Source organism: Megalopta genalis, chromosome 4 (genome assembly GCF_051020955.1).
Source record: "Megalopta genalis isolate 19385.01 chromosome 4, iyMegGena1_principal, whole genome shotgun sequence".
Lineage (NCBI taxonomy): Eukaryota > Metazoa > Arthropoda > Insecta > Hymenoptera > Halictidae > Megalopta > Megalopta genalis.
In genome coordinates this window covers 9,705,717-9,725,769 of record NC_135016.1, presented here as the reverse complement: position 1 = coordinate 9,725,769, position 20,053 = coordinate 9,705,717, and the positions used below count along the sequence as shown (strand labels likewise).

Below are 20,053 nucleotides of genomic sequence, written 5' to 3'. Positions count from 1 at the left end.
GAGAAACAGGGGGGAACATCAAGGAGAAAACGTGCTAAAGGGAAAGTTACCGAACCCTCCGTTAACCGTATTTTTTACCTAACTATGGGACCTTGTTAGCGTGCCGTGTACTTTCTCGGCAATCTGATTATGATTTGTCTCCGGTCCTTCGCGCGAATCTTTAGAACAATGTCTTCCATTAACGTTTAAGAGGATTCCGTTCTTCCGGATTGCGTTCTGCTCGAAATAATTGGGGGATTAAGTTAACTAATTTCTTCGCGGAGTCGTCTAACATTGCCTGTTTGTGATTAGGCTGCGCGAACTTCTAGGCGAACTCGTGCTTCACGTGAAAAAATCTCGCCGGCTGGCATTTCTCGACAAAACAATACAGCAAATAATTGACGTTCTTGTATTTAAAGTGGCGATTTTTAACAAGATTTCAGTTATATATTTCATCGGGAATTGGGAAAATTTTTATTCGGATGACGGATGAGAAATAAAGATTAGCGAATAGAATTTTATTCGACACTATCGAATAAATATGCAATCGAATAAAAATTTATCCGAATAAATTACTCGACAATTTATTCTTCTGTTCGAATAAATACATAGAATAATCCTTTATTAGAATAAATATATAGAATAATTCTTTTATTCGAATAAATACATAGAATAATTCATTATTCGAATAAATATATAGAATAATTCTTTATTCGAGTAAATACATAAAATAATTCCTTATTCGCTCAAATAGATAGGATAATTTATAACGAACAATGAATAATTGATACAAGAATAAAATATTCGACTGAAAAGTATTCGTTCGGTTAATTACGTTAGATAAATATTCATTCGAAACAATTCGTGTAATGGCCAACTATGATTTAATCATTTTCGACGAAAGTACCTCCAGCGATTCTTGGTAATTATGTAGCAGAGAATTGTAGGGTCGAGCGCATAAAATCCGCAGTGCAGTTACGATGCACGAGTCGCCTTATTGTTGGCAGGACGGCGTTTCTTTGCAAACAAACGGGTTGGAAGTTCGCGGGACAATATATATTCATATCATTCTTTGTTTCTCAGGTAATCTCCTTTGAATATTCATGCATTTCGACTTACATGAGTGGAAACGGTGCGCAATGAACAGGCATAGCCTGGCCAACCCATTTAGCGGAGCAGCCCAATAAATTTTCGAAGTTAATTCCCCAAGCAAGCGAAGCATGAAAAATTTTGTACCAGCCTTGCGGCTAATTTGTTTCCATTGGGCAATTTAATAAAGCGACGCATCGCTGGTCTGCGCTCGAAGTATTACCGAACCTAATTCTAATATTTTCTGCGATATTAGTTACATTTTACTGTTGCGTGACATTTCATTGAATTTCTATGCACGCCGGATTTGGAACAACGATCGTTACAGAATTATTTTGAGAATACATCGTGGTTAGTAACAATTAGTTTCGTCCGTGCGCCGGGCAGCAAAGCACGTTTATATATTTAATATAACGGCGATTCGGGATTTTCGATTCCTGCTCGAATGCGTAAAAACCGGTTAATAATTACACATACCACCTCGACATGTATTTATTGTTATACATTTCCCATTGTTCTGCGGCCCCGTGATCGGCCGCAGTACTCGCGCGAAAAACATTGTGGCGTTCTGTTCCAGAAATGGGCGTATACAAACCGGCAAACGCGATGCCGGCAACGAAACGTTGTTTCGACGAACGTGCACCGAAGAAACGTAATTTGCAGTACAGCTGGTTAAAAATAATTTAAATCTTGACATTTATCCCCAGAATCCAGGTCATCGAGAGAGACGGAATCAAAGCAGATATTTTTAAGCAAAAAATTCGTGGAAAAGTACTCGCTGCGACAAACAGTTCTCGATCAAAATGTAACGAACAGTTCTTTTTTCGCGAAGCTCGCTGGACATTGTTAAGTGAGAATTATTGAACAAATTCAAGCAGAAAAGCCTTTTTCGACGTTTTGGATAAAAACGTATCTTTTTGTCCCAGGCCCAACAATTACATTCATTAAAATATTTTTTGCTAGAGGAAAAAGGTGTAAATAGACGTTTGAAATAATTACTCACAACAAGAGAGGAAATCTACAAAGGAGGCGGACTAATTGCCGTACACACTCCCAGTTTTTTCAAAGCCGTTGCTTCAAGAGGCATTCGAATACATTAGCGACTTCTTAAAAATTGCACAGTAACTAATTACACGCGGAAAATTACCTCCTGCGTATTTCATCGTTGTAAATATTTCTTTAAATTGTCCTAGATTTTCCAACTTGTTTTTAAGGTGAAACAATTGTTATTAAATCGCGGATTTTTATGCAAGACGAACATTGTTTTCGTCGATTGCGAGAAGTATAAACAAAATACAACAAGTTCTTTCTTTCGTCAATAAAACTAATGGATTGAAAATGAATGCATTGATATTTTTAAATTCTCCCAATGCGTTTGCTATTTTAAATTGCGACTATCCTATTTTGTCGTAAGTGGATGCGATACAAGTTCCTAATCGTAACTTTTAATATTTTCTAAAGTAGCGTCGCCGTGCGCGGTCCAGCGTTATCGTTTTGAAACAGAATTCGTTTACGATTCACTAACTATGGTCGTTTTTTTTGCCGTGTCCAGCATGTTTCTCTGATCTTCCGCACACCGAACGCCGCACATTCTGACGAACGCAACATTTTTCCACCGATATCGAATTTGCATTTCACTGGCCATTAAAAATGATCCTCGCGCGCAACGCGCGCTTCCAATTCTAGTTTATTCCATCATTTATACTTTCTCTAATAACTACACGCGCGGAAATCTATTTTAATAGTGTTCACAAACATGGATTCTGCGCAACGTACGTTTTCAACGCGCGCTCTCTGTGTGTGTTCCTGCAGAATATATTACGATTCTGCGAAGAGTTCCAGATATCCGTAATATCAGACACCAGTCGTTCCAGCATCGCTTTCATCGCGTTATACAGAGGAATAGCAGAATGTATTTCACAAATTCCTACAAAACCACGATTATGGTTTCGGCAATTATAAACGGACATATGATATCTGACGGCGAAACGGACACAATGGATCAATAAATGAATATTAATTAACGCTTCCCCGCAAAAGCGCAATTGATAACTCTACTACCCGCGCAACGAAAAGTTCAATAAGTTATTTTGACCCAGCTGACGCTGCGATACTCTGAATTCAACGCTGAAAGTTATCATGTAAACACAGTCGGCGTTCCTGCAACACGATAAATTCGTTCCGTGTTGTAAGGCGAACGTACCAATTATGAAACACCGTTCGATTGTATCCCTTTCGTGAAACAGTAGCACAAACGATACAATCAAAACATAAACAGACCATATGAAAGCGGATGTAAACAAATTCTACCCATATTTTCGAACGTTGTACTTTGCAAATTCACTCGCACAAATACTGTTTCGTAGCGATCAGCTGTAAAAAAATTGTTTATTCGTCCTAAAAGATATATTTAACATGTTTTTCATGATTTTATGCAACGAAGACGAACATCGAACGTTTTTGCAAAACTAAACGGTACAATTAATACGAATATGTTTATTATTCTAATTAATACGAATTAAAATACGTGCGAATGTCACTCTAAATTTGTAAACTTGGTACTACCGTCTACTGAATTAATTTTCAATGAGAACAAGCTAACCGTTACTGTGTGTACGTACAAGACACGAACGTCTTGCTTGTCTCAACGAAAAAACCGCGACGCAACGGAAACATTTCTGCTTCGAATATGAGCTGTGCCGGAAAATAATCTTGTCACAGAACCATCGTCTTCTAAAATAACTGTCGCAATTTCCGCAACGTGTTACATCGGAACCGTGTTTCGAAACTACCGACTGCAACACCGCGTTCCCGTGACTTCATTAATGGTAAAACCAAAAGTTCCGGCTGACCATCGCGAACCATCTGACGCGTTCCCCGTCAATCTCGTCCACATGGCATACAATACATCTGTCGATTTTCCACGGAGCACACGCAGAGATCGTTTCGCGTTCGGGCTAATATCGGCACGTGACTGCGAATAATTTTCGGCGGCGTCACCGGCAAAAAGATCGCAACGCCGCGTCACGTTCGGCCCGTATGAGATATTGCTGATCATTCGACGATCGAGCTCTATCGGGGATCGTTTCAATTTCCCGTGCGTCGGCCTCTTGTTCTCCGTCTCTTCGGCTCCGGCGAATCATGACGGACGGGCCGGGCCGGGCCGTGCCGGGTCGGGCCGAGCCGTGAGCCGGGCTGCACCATTTTTCTTCGAGGCGAAATTACTTCTCGGTCCTTAGCAAACGTCGAGTCATTGTTATCGCGCCGGGCGGAATGACGTGACGGCCCTGCCTTTTCCCGGGGAGAGAATCGAGGCGAACCGGCACGGCCGATCTTTCGATTCCGTTTTATCGTTTCACCGTTAGTCGCGAAACAGAGCAAATAAAACCCTCTCCGATCCGATTTATCCGAGTCAGCCGGCGTGGTCTGGCCATAGGACGTCGCGTTCTACTCGCGGCGATCACTTTATCCGGTTTCTCGACGGAGCGATCCTACTACCACGGTCCCATTCATTTTTTAGAAACGGCCCGAGCCAAGCGAACGACCAACCTACATCCCGTGAATCATTCATCCGCCGTCCCGCAAACGTGAGCCAGAGACGCGACACACGGGAACAAGCCCGCAGAAAATTACCGGAGACATTACCGGAGATATCCGATATGTCGGGCTATAATCGCGTTCAGCAGCGCATGTAGCCGATAGAATAACAGCGATAATCGAATCCCGGGTCTCCTAAAACAGAGGACCGAAATTCCCTCGGATATGATTCGCCGGATATTTTGAACCCGCTGTCCCCGTGAATAAATCCGTTGGCGCGGCGGCGGCGGCGGCAAGCCTTCGAATATTAAAGCTGTACGTACCGGTAAGTACGATGACACTCGAGGAACATCCTTCTTCGGCCCGAGAGACCTCGGTTGCCCTTTGAGAACGCTGTTCCGCCGGGTAGAACGGAATTCGATAACAGCTCCTCCTTTCCTCTCGCTCGACGATCTCGCTCGCGAGTCTTCTTGGTCCTCGCGGCGGATTCTTTTCCCAGGTAACCAGAACCAAATCAAGCACAAAGCACAGAAGCACAAGCGGCGGCGGCGACGGCGGCGGTGGCGGCGAGGACTCGTGTGAATCGAACCGAATCGCCTCGTGTTACCGGCGATCGACGACCGGCCGTTCCACCCGATACGTCTCCGAAGGCGTCGCGACGCTCACTGCGGAGACTCCGCTGCGTACCCGCCCTTATAGCATCGTGTTGCGCTCGCACCGCGCCTCCCCTTCTCTACTCGCCGCCACCCCACGCTCCTCGCACTCCCACTTTCACCCCTTGTTCTCCCGGTACCCCCTACCCCTGCGCCGGCTCTCTCACTCCACACCCTTCGTTTTGACCCTCTGCGCCGTACCGCGAACCTCGCAACCCCTTCCTACCAGCAGACGACCCGCCGCCACGCCGCGCTGCCCGCCTTACAGGATAACGCAAGCGTTCCGGAATAAGCGTTCAAAAGACCAGCCGATGCGTTCTTTGAGTGTGCTTCGACACCTCGTGCGCGAAAATTGAACTGCTTCGAACCAACGAATCCGGCGAACCGCGCCGCGCCCGCTTCTTCCATCCGCGATCGTTGCTCGATTGTTGGCGTTCCGAAAGCTTTCCCGGTAAGGTATACTGCCCGCTGATTGGATGATTAATCCATCGCTGCCACAGTAGCTCGAAACATCCCATGTTTTTCTTTTTGAAAGTGCGACATTGATGCGTAAAGTAGGAAGTTAACAATTACGGTAATTTCTTCGTAATTTGCGCTCAGATCGCGCGCAAAAATGGACGATTTGGGAAGAGGAGATACGATTATTCGAGCCTTGCGGCTCGTTTTTATAGTTGTTGAGAATCGGTAATTATAAAAGCGAGCCGCGAGGCTTGAATAATTGTATCTCCACTTGCCAAATTGTCCATTTTTGTGCGCAATCTGAGCACGAATTAGGGAGAAATTACTGCAATTCGATGTTCAGTAAATTCTCTCCGATTGTCCCTAAGCTTGAAAAGTATAAAAACATAAAGTATAAAAAATATGAAAGTATAAAAGCGAGCCGCGAGGCTCGAATAATCGTATCTCCTCTTCCCAAATCGTCCATTTTTGCGCGCGATCTGAGCGCGAATTAGGGAGAAATTACTGCAATTCGATGTTCAGTAAATTCTCTCCGATTGTCCCTAAGCTTGTAAAGTATAAAAAGTATGAAAGTATAAAAACGAGCCGCGAGGTTCGAATAATCGTATCTCCACTTCCTAAATTGTCCAGTTTTATTTACGAGCTGAGGAACAATTGGAGAGAATTTGCTGCACTTGGATGCTAAATATCGTGATCTAATAAAGGAAACGATGTTTTAGAATGTTCAAGTTCTATTCTCAAATTTTTGGGTCTCGATAGTATTGCTAGTTTTATAGTGACAGTTGTTAAAAAATTGGAATAGGTATGTCCTTGTAGGACATACGTGTATCGTGTAGGAAGCGTGACAACAAAGGGTTGAAGAAAGAATTTTTCGTTATATTTTTTCGTAACAGTTATCAGACTAATACCAGTTATATATCTATGTGGATGGGTTTATCTGGGATGGTAGATCGTCTAGTTTTCAAAATGCATCTCAAAAGAATCCTTTGTATAGAGCGATACCCTTTAATTGGAAAAAATGTGAGACCCTTTCGTTGGCCCAGTGATTGGACGGATATATATATGTATATCCCAGTTATTGGACTTTTAATCCTAGTGATTGGACACGGTACTGCACGTATTTGTTGCCGAATTATTTGAATAAACTAGAACTTAAGAGAACAACTTAGAAAGAGTAATGATAAAAAGTTTACAATTAATTCATATATTAAGCATACGATTTAAGTAAACGATTTTTGGGAATTTTTTTCTGGCACGAGAAGCCTTTTTAGGGGTGTAAACAGAGTGGCGACGAAAAGTATCGTCATTTCGTAAGGACGAGTCATATGACAAACAGCTTGGACTCGTTTGAAAGCTTGAAACCCCTTGTTTCGTGGGTAGTAGTTCAATTTTTGATAAGATTTGTTTGCATGATATGCCAGGAACGAAACTGAAGACACTAATTGTATGGATAATTCTACATTGAATCGACTGTAAATACATTAAAAAATTTTGTCTCTGACTGAAAGTACCGTCGATTTAAAGATTGAAGCCTCCCCATTACAATGTCTCCTACAAACTTGATCTAGGATTTTTTATGGCTGTTTTACAGCACAGAAATGGGGAACATACTCCGTGATGTAAAATTCTCGAGATGCATCTTTTAGCACAGCAAATGGTGACAGTACACCTAGCGTTCAAACTTGAATAAAACAGCTGAAGAAAATCGTAGATCAAGTTTTGAGGTGTCGTTGGAAAGAAGAGACTTCAATCTTAAAACCTGTGTTAGATTTTGACACGGCAAAAAATTTTTGTAGATTTTACATGCACTCGAATTTTATGCACTTTTTGGGAAAAGACATGTTCGCAGTGTTTTATCTGCCACGACTTGCAAAAAAATCCGATAGGAAAAATAATTGCAGGATGTAAAAGTAGGGACTTTAAGCTTTGAAATGAGTCTATTCCAGGTGGATTCGATAAATTTTACAGTTTTTGGTTAATTAACAGCAAGATCGACGTGATATTTCGCTTTTCTCAGGTGCTCGATTGCATCTCATTCATAATTAAGGAATTAATTAATATCGGGAACGACATTGTAAATGTTTAATTCTTGCAAATTTCACTGTAATAAAGGATTCAATTATCCATTATAATAATAATTTAATCACAACCGCAAGAATGCTATAAATATTTTACTCTGAAGAGAATATTAGAATATTAGAATATATATTAAATATATATTAATATTAGAATATTAAAGATCTTTTCTATTAAAAAATCAACGATATTAATTGATCACTGGCTGACAAATTTGTTCCAAATTCAGGCTTCAAATTTGTTCTAAAACGATACTAACTTTAGGAGGTATTCGAGTCTAGAACCTCCAAAACGTGATCCTTTTCAATTTCATCTGTTGAAAATATATGCTTTCGAAAATATTTGTATTGAAGAATATTGTAGCATTCGAGAAATTGACGAAGTTATTTATAGCCAAATGCATCTCTATTAATATATATCTTTCTTGTTTCGTTGTTTCAGACGAATCATGGAATCACGGAAACCATAAACGCATCATTATGATGCTCCAAGCTCCGTACTACCACCAACTTCGACTATTTCTCGGCGTAAAAATTTGTAAATGTTGCCAAAAGAGTAGCAAATAGATATAAAAACACCGATGCAAGAAATTGCATAGTTTCTGTATAAAAAGAAAACCAAAATAGCCCAGAAAAAGCTATTAATGCATTAAATTAATGCCCACGTCACAAGGAACCCTCCAACTTCCAGAGAACGAAAACGTGAGAATCGGCATAAAGATCCGCGGCGCAGTCGTAAAAATTAGAAAAGGGACACTTACCTGGTGCGCGCGAATATGATTTCAGCAGCCGTAGACAATTATCGTGAAGTGCGGCGTGGATATCTGCGGCATGATTAGCAATCGTTCTAAGGCGGGGCATCGGGCGAAGGAGCGTAGGAGGAAGAGGGCGCGCTCCGGCAAAGTATATTTCAGAAAATGAGCCGCCGGAAACGACGAGGGCTGGTTTCAGAAGCTTCCGAGAGATCTGTCACCGGAACACCTTCCGTGAAAGTCTCGCGGAACTGGTGCTAGCGGAGGGAAAGGGGGTCAAGAGGGTCAGTGGAGCACTCGGTGTCTCGTAACAGCCGCGTCATCTTTTTAAACGATACTGGCTCCTCTCTCTGAAATTTCTTTTGGCTCCCGTACCGGAACGAAATAAAAACGAGACGACGAACGGACGGACGGACGGAGATACAAGGAAAAGAATGACGAGGAACGAGCCCGTCCCTTGGCCCGTGTTTAAAACAAGGAACGAGACCGGTTCAAGACGCTGCCAGAAAGAGAGGAAGAGAGAGAGAGGAAGAGAGAGGGGGCCATGCCTTCCGTTTTTTTTCCTCGAGCCGTGACCCTTGAGCTTTCCTTCCCCGCTGTCGGATGAGTCTGAATGTCACGAACCGTTTGCCCTCGAGCAACCCCGGCGATGGATAAATTAATGATGCCGGGACCCCACCAACGACAGCACGACATACGTCTACGTCAGGCCGACGCGTACGCACTGTTATATACCTTCCAGCTGCGTGACGGCGAGCCGCGCCGTGCGTGTCGACCCTCCTCAGACCGGGAACACCTCTTCGAAACGATCCTCGAAACGCAAGAAGAATTCAATTCGTCCTTCAAATCCCTCCAGTAATACCCTGCTCACATATCACAGAATTCGTCGAGAGTACGAATCAGCCCAGACAGAATCCTTCTTTCCCTTTGCCGCGAAATTTTGCTCCTTTATCCTCTAATTTACACTGATTGATAAACACTCACGTTCTCTTCGTCGGAGAACCGAATGCAATCCTTGATAGCAAACGCCTTAATTCCTTGATATACGGTGCGCGGAGAAAATTCTGTCCGTATTACCTGTATATTCAGCAGCTTCCGAAATCAGGACACTTTAATCTAATATTCTACGTATTTGATCAGTTTAACAAATATATTAATCACGAAGCTGAACGGTAAATGTGAACACTTAGAAGCTTGCTCCTTATGCTGCGATACGTTTTCGATGGCTTTTCTAAAAATTAGTAATAATTCCCGCACAGTCGACTATTTTCGTTCCACGCATTTCGTGAAGCTAGTGTTAACTTAGTCGTTGATTTTAATGATTGATAGAAGATCTTCTACCTTGAGTAATAGTAATTTTAATTCTATATTTTCAGCGCCTTCTCCAACAATATTCTTCTGCTCCAATATAATTCTCCTGCTCACCTATCACAGAATTCGTCGAGAGTACGAATCAGCCCAGACGGAATCCTTCTTTCCCTTTGCCGCGAAATTTTGCTCCTTTATCCTCTAATTTACACTGATTGATAAACACTCACGCTCTCTTCGTCGGAGAACCGATACGATCTGAATCCTCGAAGCATCTTCTACGATATCTGTTTTAGAAACGCGATGTTGCGCAGCTATATGTTCGAAAATATGGATCGATTCCAGGTCTGACCATTGCCGGTTCATTCTACTTGCGATTTGATGGGATCATTTTAATGGTGATTTTACGGTTCCGACTGTTTGTGGCAGTTGAGTGGATCGACTGAAAAATATTAAAAATGTTCAAACAGTTTGGAGAAACACTGTCGCGTCATTTGCAACTGCAAAACAAACGCGTATCCGTAGCCTGCAATTAATCCGGGCAATTTTTATGTCGCGGAAAAATCTGTCTTTTATCATGAAATACCGAAAGTATGACTTATTTTGTAGGCAATCTCGGAAGCGAGAACGTCCCCGTCGCGGCGGCACCCTTAAAAAGAAGTCGGCTGCGTCGTCGCTTGAGAACACCCCTCCGGTTTCGTCCCCGTAGATGTATCTGTCAGGGTTGAAGAGAAGTTTAACGAGGCAGTTAACAAACATCTCATTTATTCGACAACTGGCGCGCTGTTGCGCGTTACATGACGGCAATGGGCAGGCTGTAGAAGTCCGCGAAAATGGTGGCTTGTCCGCGAAGAAAGATATAAACCAGCAGCCTCGGCGGCGGCTGCAGCAGTGGCGGCGGTTCGTTAAATCTTCAGCGTCGACGATCGGCCCGCCGTCGAAACGGCGGCGCGGTTTCTAGACGCGTGCAGAGAGCTTAGCTAAAATATTTACCGAACGCGGAACGACGCGGACTCCATTCTCGGACAAATTTATTACAGCTAATATTACGGATGTCCGTCCGGGGGCCGTAACGGCGGTGGTGGGCTGGGAGGAAAAAAAAGGAAGACGGTGAATTATTGTCTTATCGCACGCACAATATCCGTGTCCGCGCGAAGCCCGACGATTTACGGGGGCCCCGGCGATCGGGCCACGGCCTGCTTTCGAATTATAAAATTCCTTAATGCGCCTCGCGACAGTCCGGAACAGCCGGCGCGCGCGTATCGCGAGCACACAGTCTGCCTCGGATTAGCGCAACAACTCTTCCCCGCTTTAACGGCTCGATCGTACTCCCCCTCCCTCCCACTCGCTGGTCCCTGGATCCCCGTTGCGCCAATACGAGCCACACGAGCGAGCTCCGTTCGGTCTCTAACCTCTCGGCTAGGCGCGCGACTTAAAGTATATAATCTCTATGAAAGTATGAAAAAGTTGACCTCCGGAGCCGAGTAAATCGCGTAGAAAAGAAGGAACGACGGAAACTCGCCCTGTCGACGCGGCCGAGTCTTACAGCTAACCCGCGAATATTTAATCACCGTGTGGAACCATCACCCGCTTAACAAAAGAGCTGGACCGTTCCTAGCGCCGACGCTTCTCCGGCGTTCGTTGAATGGCTTAATACTTAAGGCACTTGCGCGCGACGTCCGCTTCTCCCGGAACGAAATTCGGACGAGTTGCGTCGACTTTGCGGAAAAGGATAATTCGCTGAACGGAACGCGTTGCATGATAGATCGTCGACGAACAAGTGGCCCGTTTTCGACGTCGGTGAGAACTTTCGTTCTCTCTCATTCTCTCCTTCTCTCTCATTCTCTCCTTCTCTCTCATTCTCTCCTTCTCTCTCATTCTCTCACATCCTCTTTCATTCTCTATCTCTGTCTCATTCTCTCTTTCCTCTCTCTCTCTCATTCTCTCTTTCTTCTCTCTCTCTCTCTCTCTCTCTCCCGCTCTCCGATCGCTTCCCGTTTAATCGTGTCCAGTAGCAGCCTACACCACCGAATAATCCTCGACCAGTATCTCGCCGAAGTGAGTTATCACGTAATCGTGGTAATACATCATTATGCAAAGTGGCTGTCCGATAATGAGACTCGCCCACACCACGATATTGCCGCATCTGGCGCCCCACTGCTGCTCCACCTTCTTACTCAGAATGGATAACGGTATCTGGAAAAATCGGTTCGAAAAGTTTCAACGCGATGACACCCCCGCCGCTCGATTAATTATTCATTTCGCCGCATTCTTCGGAACGGCGGTGTCTCTCTAATTGCCCGCTAGCCGGGGCCCCGGCGATGAACGATTAGAGAAGCACGATATCCAATTATGTCACGAAGTAGATTATCAAGCTGGAATTAGTGGAGGCTCACTTGTCAAATAATATAATGAATATTCGAAGTGGCTGGAAGTGTTAATATTGTTCGAATTAATTGTTTAGTCGCCTCTGTCCGCCGTTGTTTTATTTATCGATCCGTGTCCGCTATCGATTGACTAATTTGAACCGGTCGTCGTGATTAATCGCGCACACTGAATAAAATTTTCGATAATGCTATCGGTTCGTTGTTTGCGGGATTGTTTGTTGTTTTGTGGATTGAGCTGGTCGTTAGGGGGCAATTAGAGAGACACACTGGTGTAGTTGGACAACAACGATGATATTTAAAAGATAAACTCGTAAATATATATCTACAGGATGTCTCGAAAATGTCTCGCAATCCGAAAGTGGCGGTTTCTTCAGGTCATTCGAAGCAACTTTTTCCTTTGCGAAAATTTTCTCCGAGGCATCATTAACGAGTTATTAACGAAAAACAGTGACCAATGAGAGGCGAGCTCAGCTGGCGCGAGGCGAACGAGCCAATGAGCGCAACTGGGCTTCGTGCGCTGGTTGGCTGGACCGCCTCGCGTCAGCCGTACTCGAATCTTATTGGTCACTGTTTTTCGTTAATAACTCGTTAACGGCGCCTCGGAGAAAATTTTTGTAAAGGAAGAAGTTGCTTCAAATGATCCGAGGAACCCGTCATTTCCGAATTGCGGGACATTTTTGGTATAAAGTATAAAGTATATAAAGTATATATCGCAAAGATATTCCTTCCGTAATTAGTTACCCGTTCGATTTAACTATTTGTTAAGAAATCGGTTAAATAGTTCAGAGAAAAGTAATATTATTTTTGCTATCGGTGACCTGTTGAGTATCACAAATTGTTTACATATCGATCAGACTTTTGAACAGTTTCAAATATTTTTTCATACACATTTAAGTATGAACGAAATAGATTTCACTAGTTTAATGAAATTGTGTTCCGATGTAATATGATCGGAATCTGTTTTAGCGTAACAATTGTTCAGATATCGCGTTATTGTACATACGATTGAAATAGATTTTACTGGCCGAATAAAATTGTTGAGATGTCATATGAAAATGAAACAGATTTTACTACTTCAATAAAATAGTTCAGATATCGTTCGATCGAAACAGATTTCACTGCTTCGATGAAATCGTTCGGATATCGTGCGATTTAAATAGATTTTACTACTTCGATAAAATTGTTCATTCGTATGATCTAAATAGATTTTACTATTTTGAATGAGACTGTTCAGACGTCGGACGAATCAAGATAATTCATGCAATACTTTGCCCGGTTTCGATTAATTCAGCGAGAAAATTCGTTCACCTGTCCCATCATGCCCATGAAGGCCCACGTCTTGAACGTCTTGAGCGGCACGCTGACCAGATACTCGTGGAAGAATGCGCTGATAAAGAACACCGTCACCGAGGCTGTATTCCGTCCATATCCCATCTCGATGATCGGGATATAAAGATGTCTGTAACCAGGCAATTCGAACTAATTAAAAAATCATTACCGGGGATCCACCCGGAATTCACGATGTAAATAAAGAGTCCCGAAGGATCTCGTTATCCGGGAACGCGGTTTTGTAAGGATATCCCGCGGGACTATTACCCATGCAGAGACCCATTACAGCGTTGTACCGCAAAGGAGCACATGATCCCAACCAAGTCGAGGCTAAGGTACAGATAAGAATGGCGGCGCGTTTAAGGATCAGCGGCGGGAGAATCGCCTCGAAAAATTAAAGCAATAGCCGTGGACGTTTCCGGGAATAGCGACACTATGGGTTGTCGGCTCGCAACGGGAACGGCGCCGGAAAGCGAGAGCCAGAAAGAGATCGTTAGCCGGCTGGTTATCAGAGCGGCGTCGCGTTCGAAAAAAAGGATAGGAAACGGCGGCGAGTGAAGAAAACTGACGTAAAAAGCCGAAACGGAGGGGAATTCGAAGCAGCGGCGTCGGGCGTCCGCGAATGTCCGCGAGGAGATGTCCCTGTATTCGTCGTCGAGCTTGCTGCTTAATTAGAAACAATTTTTCATACATTTGCAATTCACCGTAATCCGAATTTTGCACAAGTTAGATATTAGCATTTCATAGTCATAATTGGCTGACACGATTATCCGTTGTCTAACGAAAACGCAAATGCAATTTAAAAGCTGTTGTGGATCGCGAGGGGATCTCTTTGTGTCCACTATCAACGCGCGAAACTTTAAATTTAATTTGAGATCGGTCAGGAAGCGAAGAAACAACTTTCGTACATTTGTAATTCGGTGTAAATTAAATTTTCTGGATTTAACGCAGGTTCAGACTGGGTCGGAACAAGCTGAATCTACTCAAACGTGATCAAACTGTTGCAAACTGAGGTTAATTCCTCCCTCGCCTGGACATTGATAGGAAGCTGCACGATAATACAGGGTGTCCCAAAATTATGGTACTTCCGGAAAATGAGGGATTCCCGAGGTCATTCTCAAATGACACGTTTTCCTTAGCGCAAATGCGATCGGCCGAAAATGATCGAATGAGTCTCTCAATCCTAGCATGTAACATAATAAAACTGACGAAGGATTTGAACAAATACAGTCTCTGCATGACCATACACGTTAATTACTCTTAGGACTCGATAGGTTCGGTGTGAAAAAATCTCTTCGTATAACTCGAGAATGTACCTATACATCCCAATAAGCTGCGAATCGATATCGCGAACGGTTCTCTGGCAAGAAATTCACAAAGCCCACCTTTATAGCTGTCATTCGTACTTGACGCATCTCAAGAACGTCGATTGGAAAAAGGATCTCGAGAGATAGCTAATTACAGACCCGGCTGAGCCGGGAGATTACGGAATCCAGGTAAAACTGGATCCTCGCGAGCGGAGGATCCTATCGATCAGACAAGCGAATCGCGAGGTAAACTGTAACGAGATGCTCGCGTTCCGCGAGCGGTAGAGGCGATTGTTCGCAGGATCGTCTGATAGGAGGGTCCCATAGAGATCGGCCGCGAAATAGATCCTTTCTGTTTCATTCCCGGCGTCCCCGCTGATCCCGGCTCGCGGAATAGACGCGTCGGAATATCTTCCAGTTATAGAGGCATTATAAGTGCCGCGGGGAATAAACAGCTTTAAGTGCGCGCACCACGATGCGTATCGGCTTTTCCCATTACAATCCTGAAAAGACGTCGTCTTCGCCGACAGCCCCGCAGCCTCCCGTCGCTTCCGTCGCCTGCGTCGTCTGTGTCCCCCGTCATCGTCGTCTCCGCCGTCTGTGCAGCTTTTCCATTTTCACCTCAACCCGCTCATCGTAGGCGGTGCGCGGTCGCATGGCTGCGTGCCAGTTGCAGCTTGCAATTGCAGGCTGCATATCTCGGGCGAGACGGCGGCGGCGGCGGAGGAAAAAAAGGAGACGGCAGGCCTAGAGAGGAGCGCAGGTGCAGCGGCGGTAGCAGGGGCGGGACGCGGGAGGAACGGTGAAATTCTAGACGCGAGTAGGACGTCGTTGCCCGCGGCAAAGCCGATTACTGTTTTTGCCAGGTTAATTATTCGGAATCTAGTTAATTGCGAGTTGATGAGAGCCTCTCGGCCCCCGTTGCCCCGCGGGAGCCAGACGGAGTGATTCGAACAAGGCCGAAAACGCGCACCTAATCGGGAATCCTTCTTCCCTGTTTTGACGCGTTCCCCCGCGCTCGCCGGACCGATATTTCTTGCCGGCTGACGGTGAATTATGGCTCCTCCGGTATCGGTCTCGCGAGAACCCTTCGATCCAACACTGCTCCCGCAACACTCCCGGCCTCGCCTACACCGGAACACGCCGTCGCCAATGGCGCAATAACAACTTTCCCCGAGCTGCTCCTTCCTTTTTCGGGGGATTTAAAAAGTTCGTATCGCGGAAAAACGCGGGCTCGTCGGCCGGGTTGTTAGCGGCACGCGCACCTGCCGGAAAAGCTCTGGGACCGCAAAGTTCGCCGGAAGTTCGCCGATTCTATTGAGCGGGTATGCATAATCCAATGTAACGGCGACAGGAATGACGCATGCCGGCAAAAATCGCACCGCAACAAGCTTCCGATCATCTTTCCCACCCCAGAGATTTTCCAGCTGGACCGAAGAATATTGGTCCCCGACTTGGAATTTCATTTGAATCCTTTTGCCCGAGACACCGCGCTCTCTGGCGATCGCCTCTGCTTTCGGAAGCTGATATACTTGCCGTGATATTGCGATTTTACTGCCAACGAATGCAATCCTTGATAGCAAACGCCTTAATTCCTTGATGTACAGGGCGCGGAGAAAATTCTGTCCGTATTACTGTATATTCAGCTGCTTCCGAAATCAGGACACTTCAATCTAATATTCTACGTATTTGATCAGTTTAACAAATATATTAATCACGAAGCTGAGAACGGTAAATGTGAACACTTAAAAGTTTCCTCCTTCTGCTGCGATACCTTCTCGATGGCTTTTCTAAAAATTATTAATAATTCCCGCACAGTCGACTATTTTCGTTCCGCGCATTTTGTGAAGCTAGTTTTAACTTAGTCGTCGATTTTAATGATTGATAGAAGATTTTCTACCTTGAGTAATAGTAATTTTAATTCTATATTTTCAGTGCCTTCTCCATCTTCTCTTTTTCATATCCGATAGTTATAACTAGACTGTGGATTTTTATGCAAAATAGAAATGATCTGCACGATTTAATTTTCGATTCTTTAACATTTTCAGTGAGTGCAAACTAATGCATTGACATTCTTAATTTCTTTTCATTCTTTCATTGTATGCATTCTTTGTACTGCATTCGTGTTTGCCATAAATGTATAAAATCCGCAGTCTAATGATGATTCAACAATTGTAATTATCATTCAATAATTGTGACCCTCACTTTATGTATTTCATTTCGAAGCTGAAATATACATGAATAGTATTAATTGACGTAAAAAAAGGTAAAGAATTCGAAAACAAAATAGATATGGAACTTTTGCAGGAAAAAAGGAACGGATCTTGATGAACGGAGAGAATTTTCTTCACACCCTCTGTTGTAACATCTAAATAAAACCTCTCAAATCTAAATAAAATTCTGCTTTTCTCTTATCGATATTTAAACATTAAAGTAATTTTATTACCGACAAAGAATCGTTAATCGAAGTGTTAGATTGTGCGGAAAGTAATTTTGTCACGTAAAATTGATTAAATCTCGAAAGCCAAGCAACTCGAAATCTCATTAAATATCGAAAGGATATAAAACGTTTTAATGCATCATCAAACATAATTTACTCGGAATATTAAAAATCGCTTTTCACGGTCCCTTAATAAAAATGACATTACTTCCCGAACAAGCTTATAAAACGTTGCAAGTCACTTAGTATTCTGACGTTTAATATTCTCCCATTGGCGATTATGATGCCACGTATGTCGAGGACAGCTTCAAATTGGAACAAATCAAAGAAGTTACTACGAGGTTACGGTCGGTCAATGATGAATCGAACGGCTTTTAATTTTGGGCTTCGAGTATGTAGAATCTGCTCTGGCTTCAAACGAACCAAATTCTACAAAGCTTGGTGAAATGTATGAAACGAGCGTATCCAGGACGAGAAATAATGATTAATGTGCACAGTCTCTCACATCGGAGAATTCAACTGTCCCGCGAATATTGGCGTCACTTAACAGTATATGTATATTGCGGCAGCAAAAGCTTGGATGAAATTATTATGAGACGGCTCGCTCGAACATTGATTAAAAATACTAACGTTACTTGTAAAACTACTCTGCAGAAATAATTAATAAGGCATGGACAGGCATAGACATCTATTAAATATAAATGTTATTGGTTACCTTCAACGCTTATCCATTATTCTTGTTATTTGACACATCTCTCACCGATTTTAAATAAATAATTAGTCAAATTTAGAACACTAGACAGCTTAAGGGAATTTAAGAGTGTCATTGTATCATTTTCAAGTCAGTACAACTCTTGAAGAAAGTAAGAAGTTTGTACCTGACAACTGGTTGTTGCAACTCTCATTATTTCGCATAAAGATCCTCAGTTTACTGATTAATTACGAATGATTACCAATCAGTTACTTACAGCTAATAATCACATCTCAGACATATTTAATGTCATCTTTGATTTTCGTGTAAAGTTAACTATTATTAATCTTCTTTATTCTCTGTTATTATACTATTATTAATCTTTCTATAACATTAATCAATTTCCATTGCATCGATTTGAGACCAAAGAACAAATTAAATTGAGAAAATAAAAGACATACGAGAGTTGGATCGAAACAAGATTCCTCTGTTGCCAAAATCTGGGAATTAAAATAGACATGTATGTATAGGAAATAATTAGTTCTACTAAACAATTAACTGAAAATTTTTTACCCTAAATTGTAGACTTTCAGAACATACGAAATGATTCCCAGCAGATAATGTGTTAAAATACGTACTGATACGGACGAAATAAAAATCGTCTGCTTCTACCAGGAGAATAATTATAGACGGAGAATCTCGGTCAATTCGGTTAGAAGAGAATAAAACACGATGTAATTAAAAGCTCTCAAAGACATCTGTCGGGACGAAAGTCAAAGGACATTAAAGACCCGGGAGCTCAGCTTAAAATTCGTCGGGACAGGAGCGCTCCGAGCGGAAATTTGTCAAAAATCTGTACACCGCTGATCTCCGGTGGATCCTCGCAGACAGCCGGTTCAACGCCTGGAACATTCCCGTCACTCCGCACCAGTGTTCCCCTTTCAAACAAATTCGTAAGTCATTCTCAGACGTTCGGATCGCGGATTGAAGGGCGGGAGCGCGAGAGTACGGGTCTCGCTCGGTTCGCGTTGAATGGGCGCGGGATCCGGCTTCAATGAAGGAATGAAGACAGGACGGAGTGCGGTGAAATGTGGAAAAAGGACGAAATAAAAAACGAAGTCTCGGGAAGAAAAGCGTGGAAGAAGGGGGGGCACGGTGGAAAAGGTGGAAGTTGGTATCCAGCCGCGTGGTCGTACTTTTGATCGAGCTTCTTTCCGCCTAAGCGGCTAAACTTCGTTAACGAGTGTGCCCCGCTTTAAGGAGATTTAATTACATTTTTCGCGAGAACCCGGCTCCTGTCTGCCCTCCGAAAAGGAAGAGAAATTTCCGTGAATCAGAGGCCCTGCCCGTCGCCTGCTCGCCCCTCGACCGCCACCCCTTTTAACCCTGTGGAAACTGCTGCGCGGCTAATTGTTTTAGCTTCTATCCCCTCTACCCCTTGTCACACCGTCTCTCTCGCTCGTTCCGCATATATATAGAACTATATATATATATATATATATATTTAGAACTATACATATACAGGGTGTCTGTCCATGAATGTCCAAGCTAAATGTCTCCTAAATGGTTGCACGTACAGAAAAGCTTGATAGAAGAAATTCACACGGTTTCGAGTAATTTTTAGTGAATTATTCCTTCTGTGATCTTTCCGAGTTTTGAAGGTCAAGTTCTTTTAAATGGATGCATATAATATTTTTTCCATACTTAGCTAGTACAGGTCATTTGCAGTCTAAACGATGTTTTGTTCAAAACTGCTATTATGCATCGTTTAGAAGATAATCGGCATCTTAAGGATTATGATAGTAAATTCTCCCTGATTGACGCTCAGATTGTACACAAAAAGGGACAATTTGGGAAGAGGAGATGCGATTATCCGAGCCTTTCTGCTCGTTTTTATAGTTACAGATTGTCAACTACCAAAACGAGATGTAAGCCTCGATTAATCGTACCTCCTGTTAGCAAATTTTCCATTTTTGTGTACAAGTTAAGCGTCAATTAGTCAATTAGTCAATTAGTCAATATAGTAATTTGTATTGTATCTCTCTGA

The 20,053-nt window shown here is 43.2% G+C and overlaps 2 protein-coding genes and 1 long non-coding RNA gene across 3 annotated transcripts in view; 1 reads left to right on the top strand and 2 right to left on the bottom strand.

Moving 5' to 3' along the window:
• The window catches only part of LOC143259396 (uncharacterized), a 97,939-nt gene extending 92,677 nt beyond the window's left edge, over window positions 1-5,262 (bottom strand). The window contains exon 1 of the mRNA XM_076521275.1: window positions 4,929-5,262. The gene's annotated coding sequence lies outside the window, so the exon portion shown is untranslated. The remainder of the gene's footprint in view (window positions 1-4,928) is intronic.
• The window catches only part of LOC117224612 (uncharacterized), a 171,157-nt gene extending 162,724 nt beyond the window's left edge, over window positions 1-8,433 (top strand). The window contains exon 2 of the long non-coding RNA XR_004491275.2: window positions 8,235-8,433. This is a non-coding gene — a long non-coding RNA (uncharacterized LOC117224612). The remainder of the gene's footprint in view (window positions 1-8,234) is intronic.
• A 2,167-nt stretch (window positions 8,434-10,600) lies between these two features.
• The window catches only part of mdy (diacylglycerol O-acyltransferase), a 207,506-nt gene continuing 198,053 nt past the window's right edge, over window positions 10,601-20,053 (bottom strand). The window contains exons 11-12 of the mRNA XM_033477664.2: window positions 13,548-13,698; window positions 10,601-12,048 (exon numbers count right to left, since the gene is read on the bottom strand). Of these exons, the coding sequence (XP_033333555.1) occupies window positions 11,872-12,048; window positions 13,548-13,698 (328 nt within the window). The 3' untranslated portion in view covers window positions 10,601-11,871. The remainder of the gene's footprint in view (window positions 12,049-13,547; window positions 13,699-20,053) is intronic.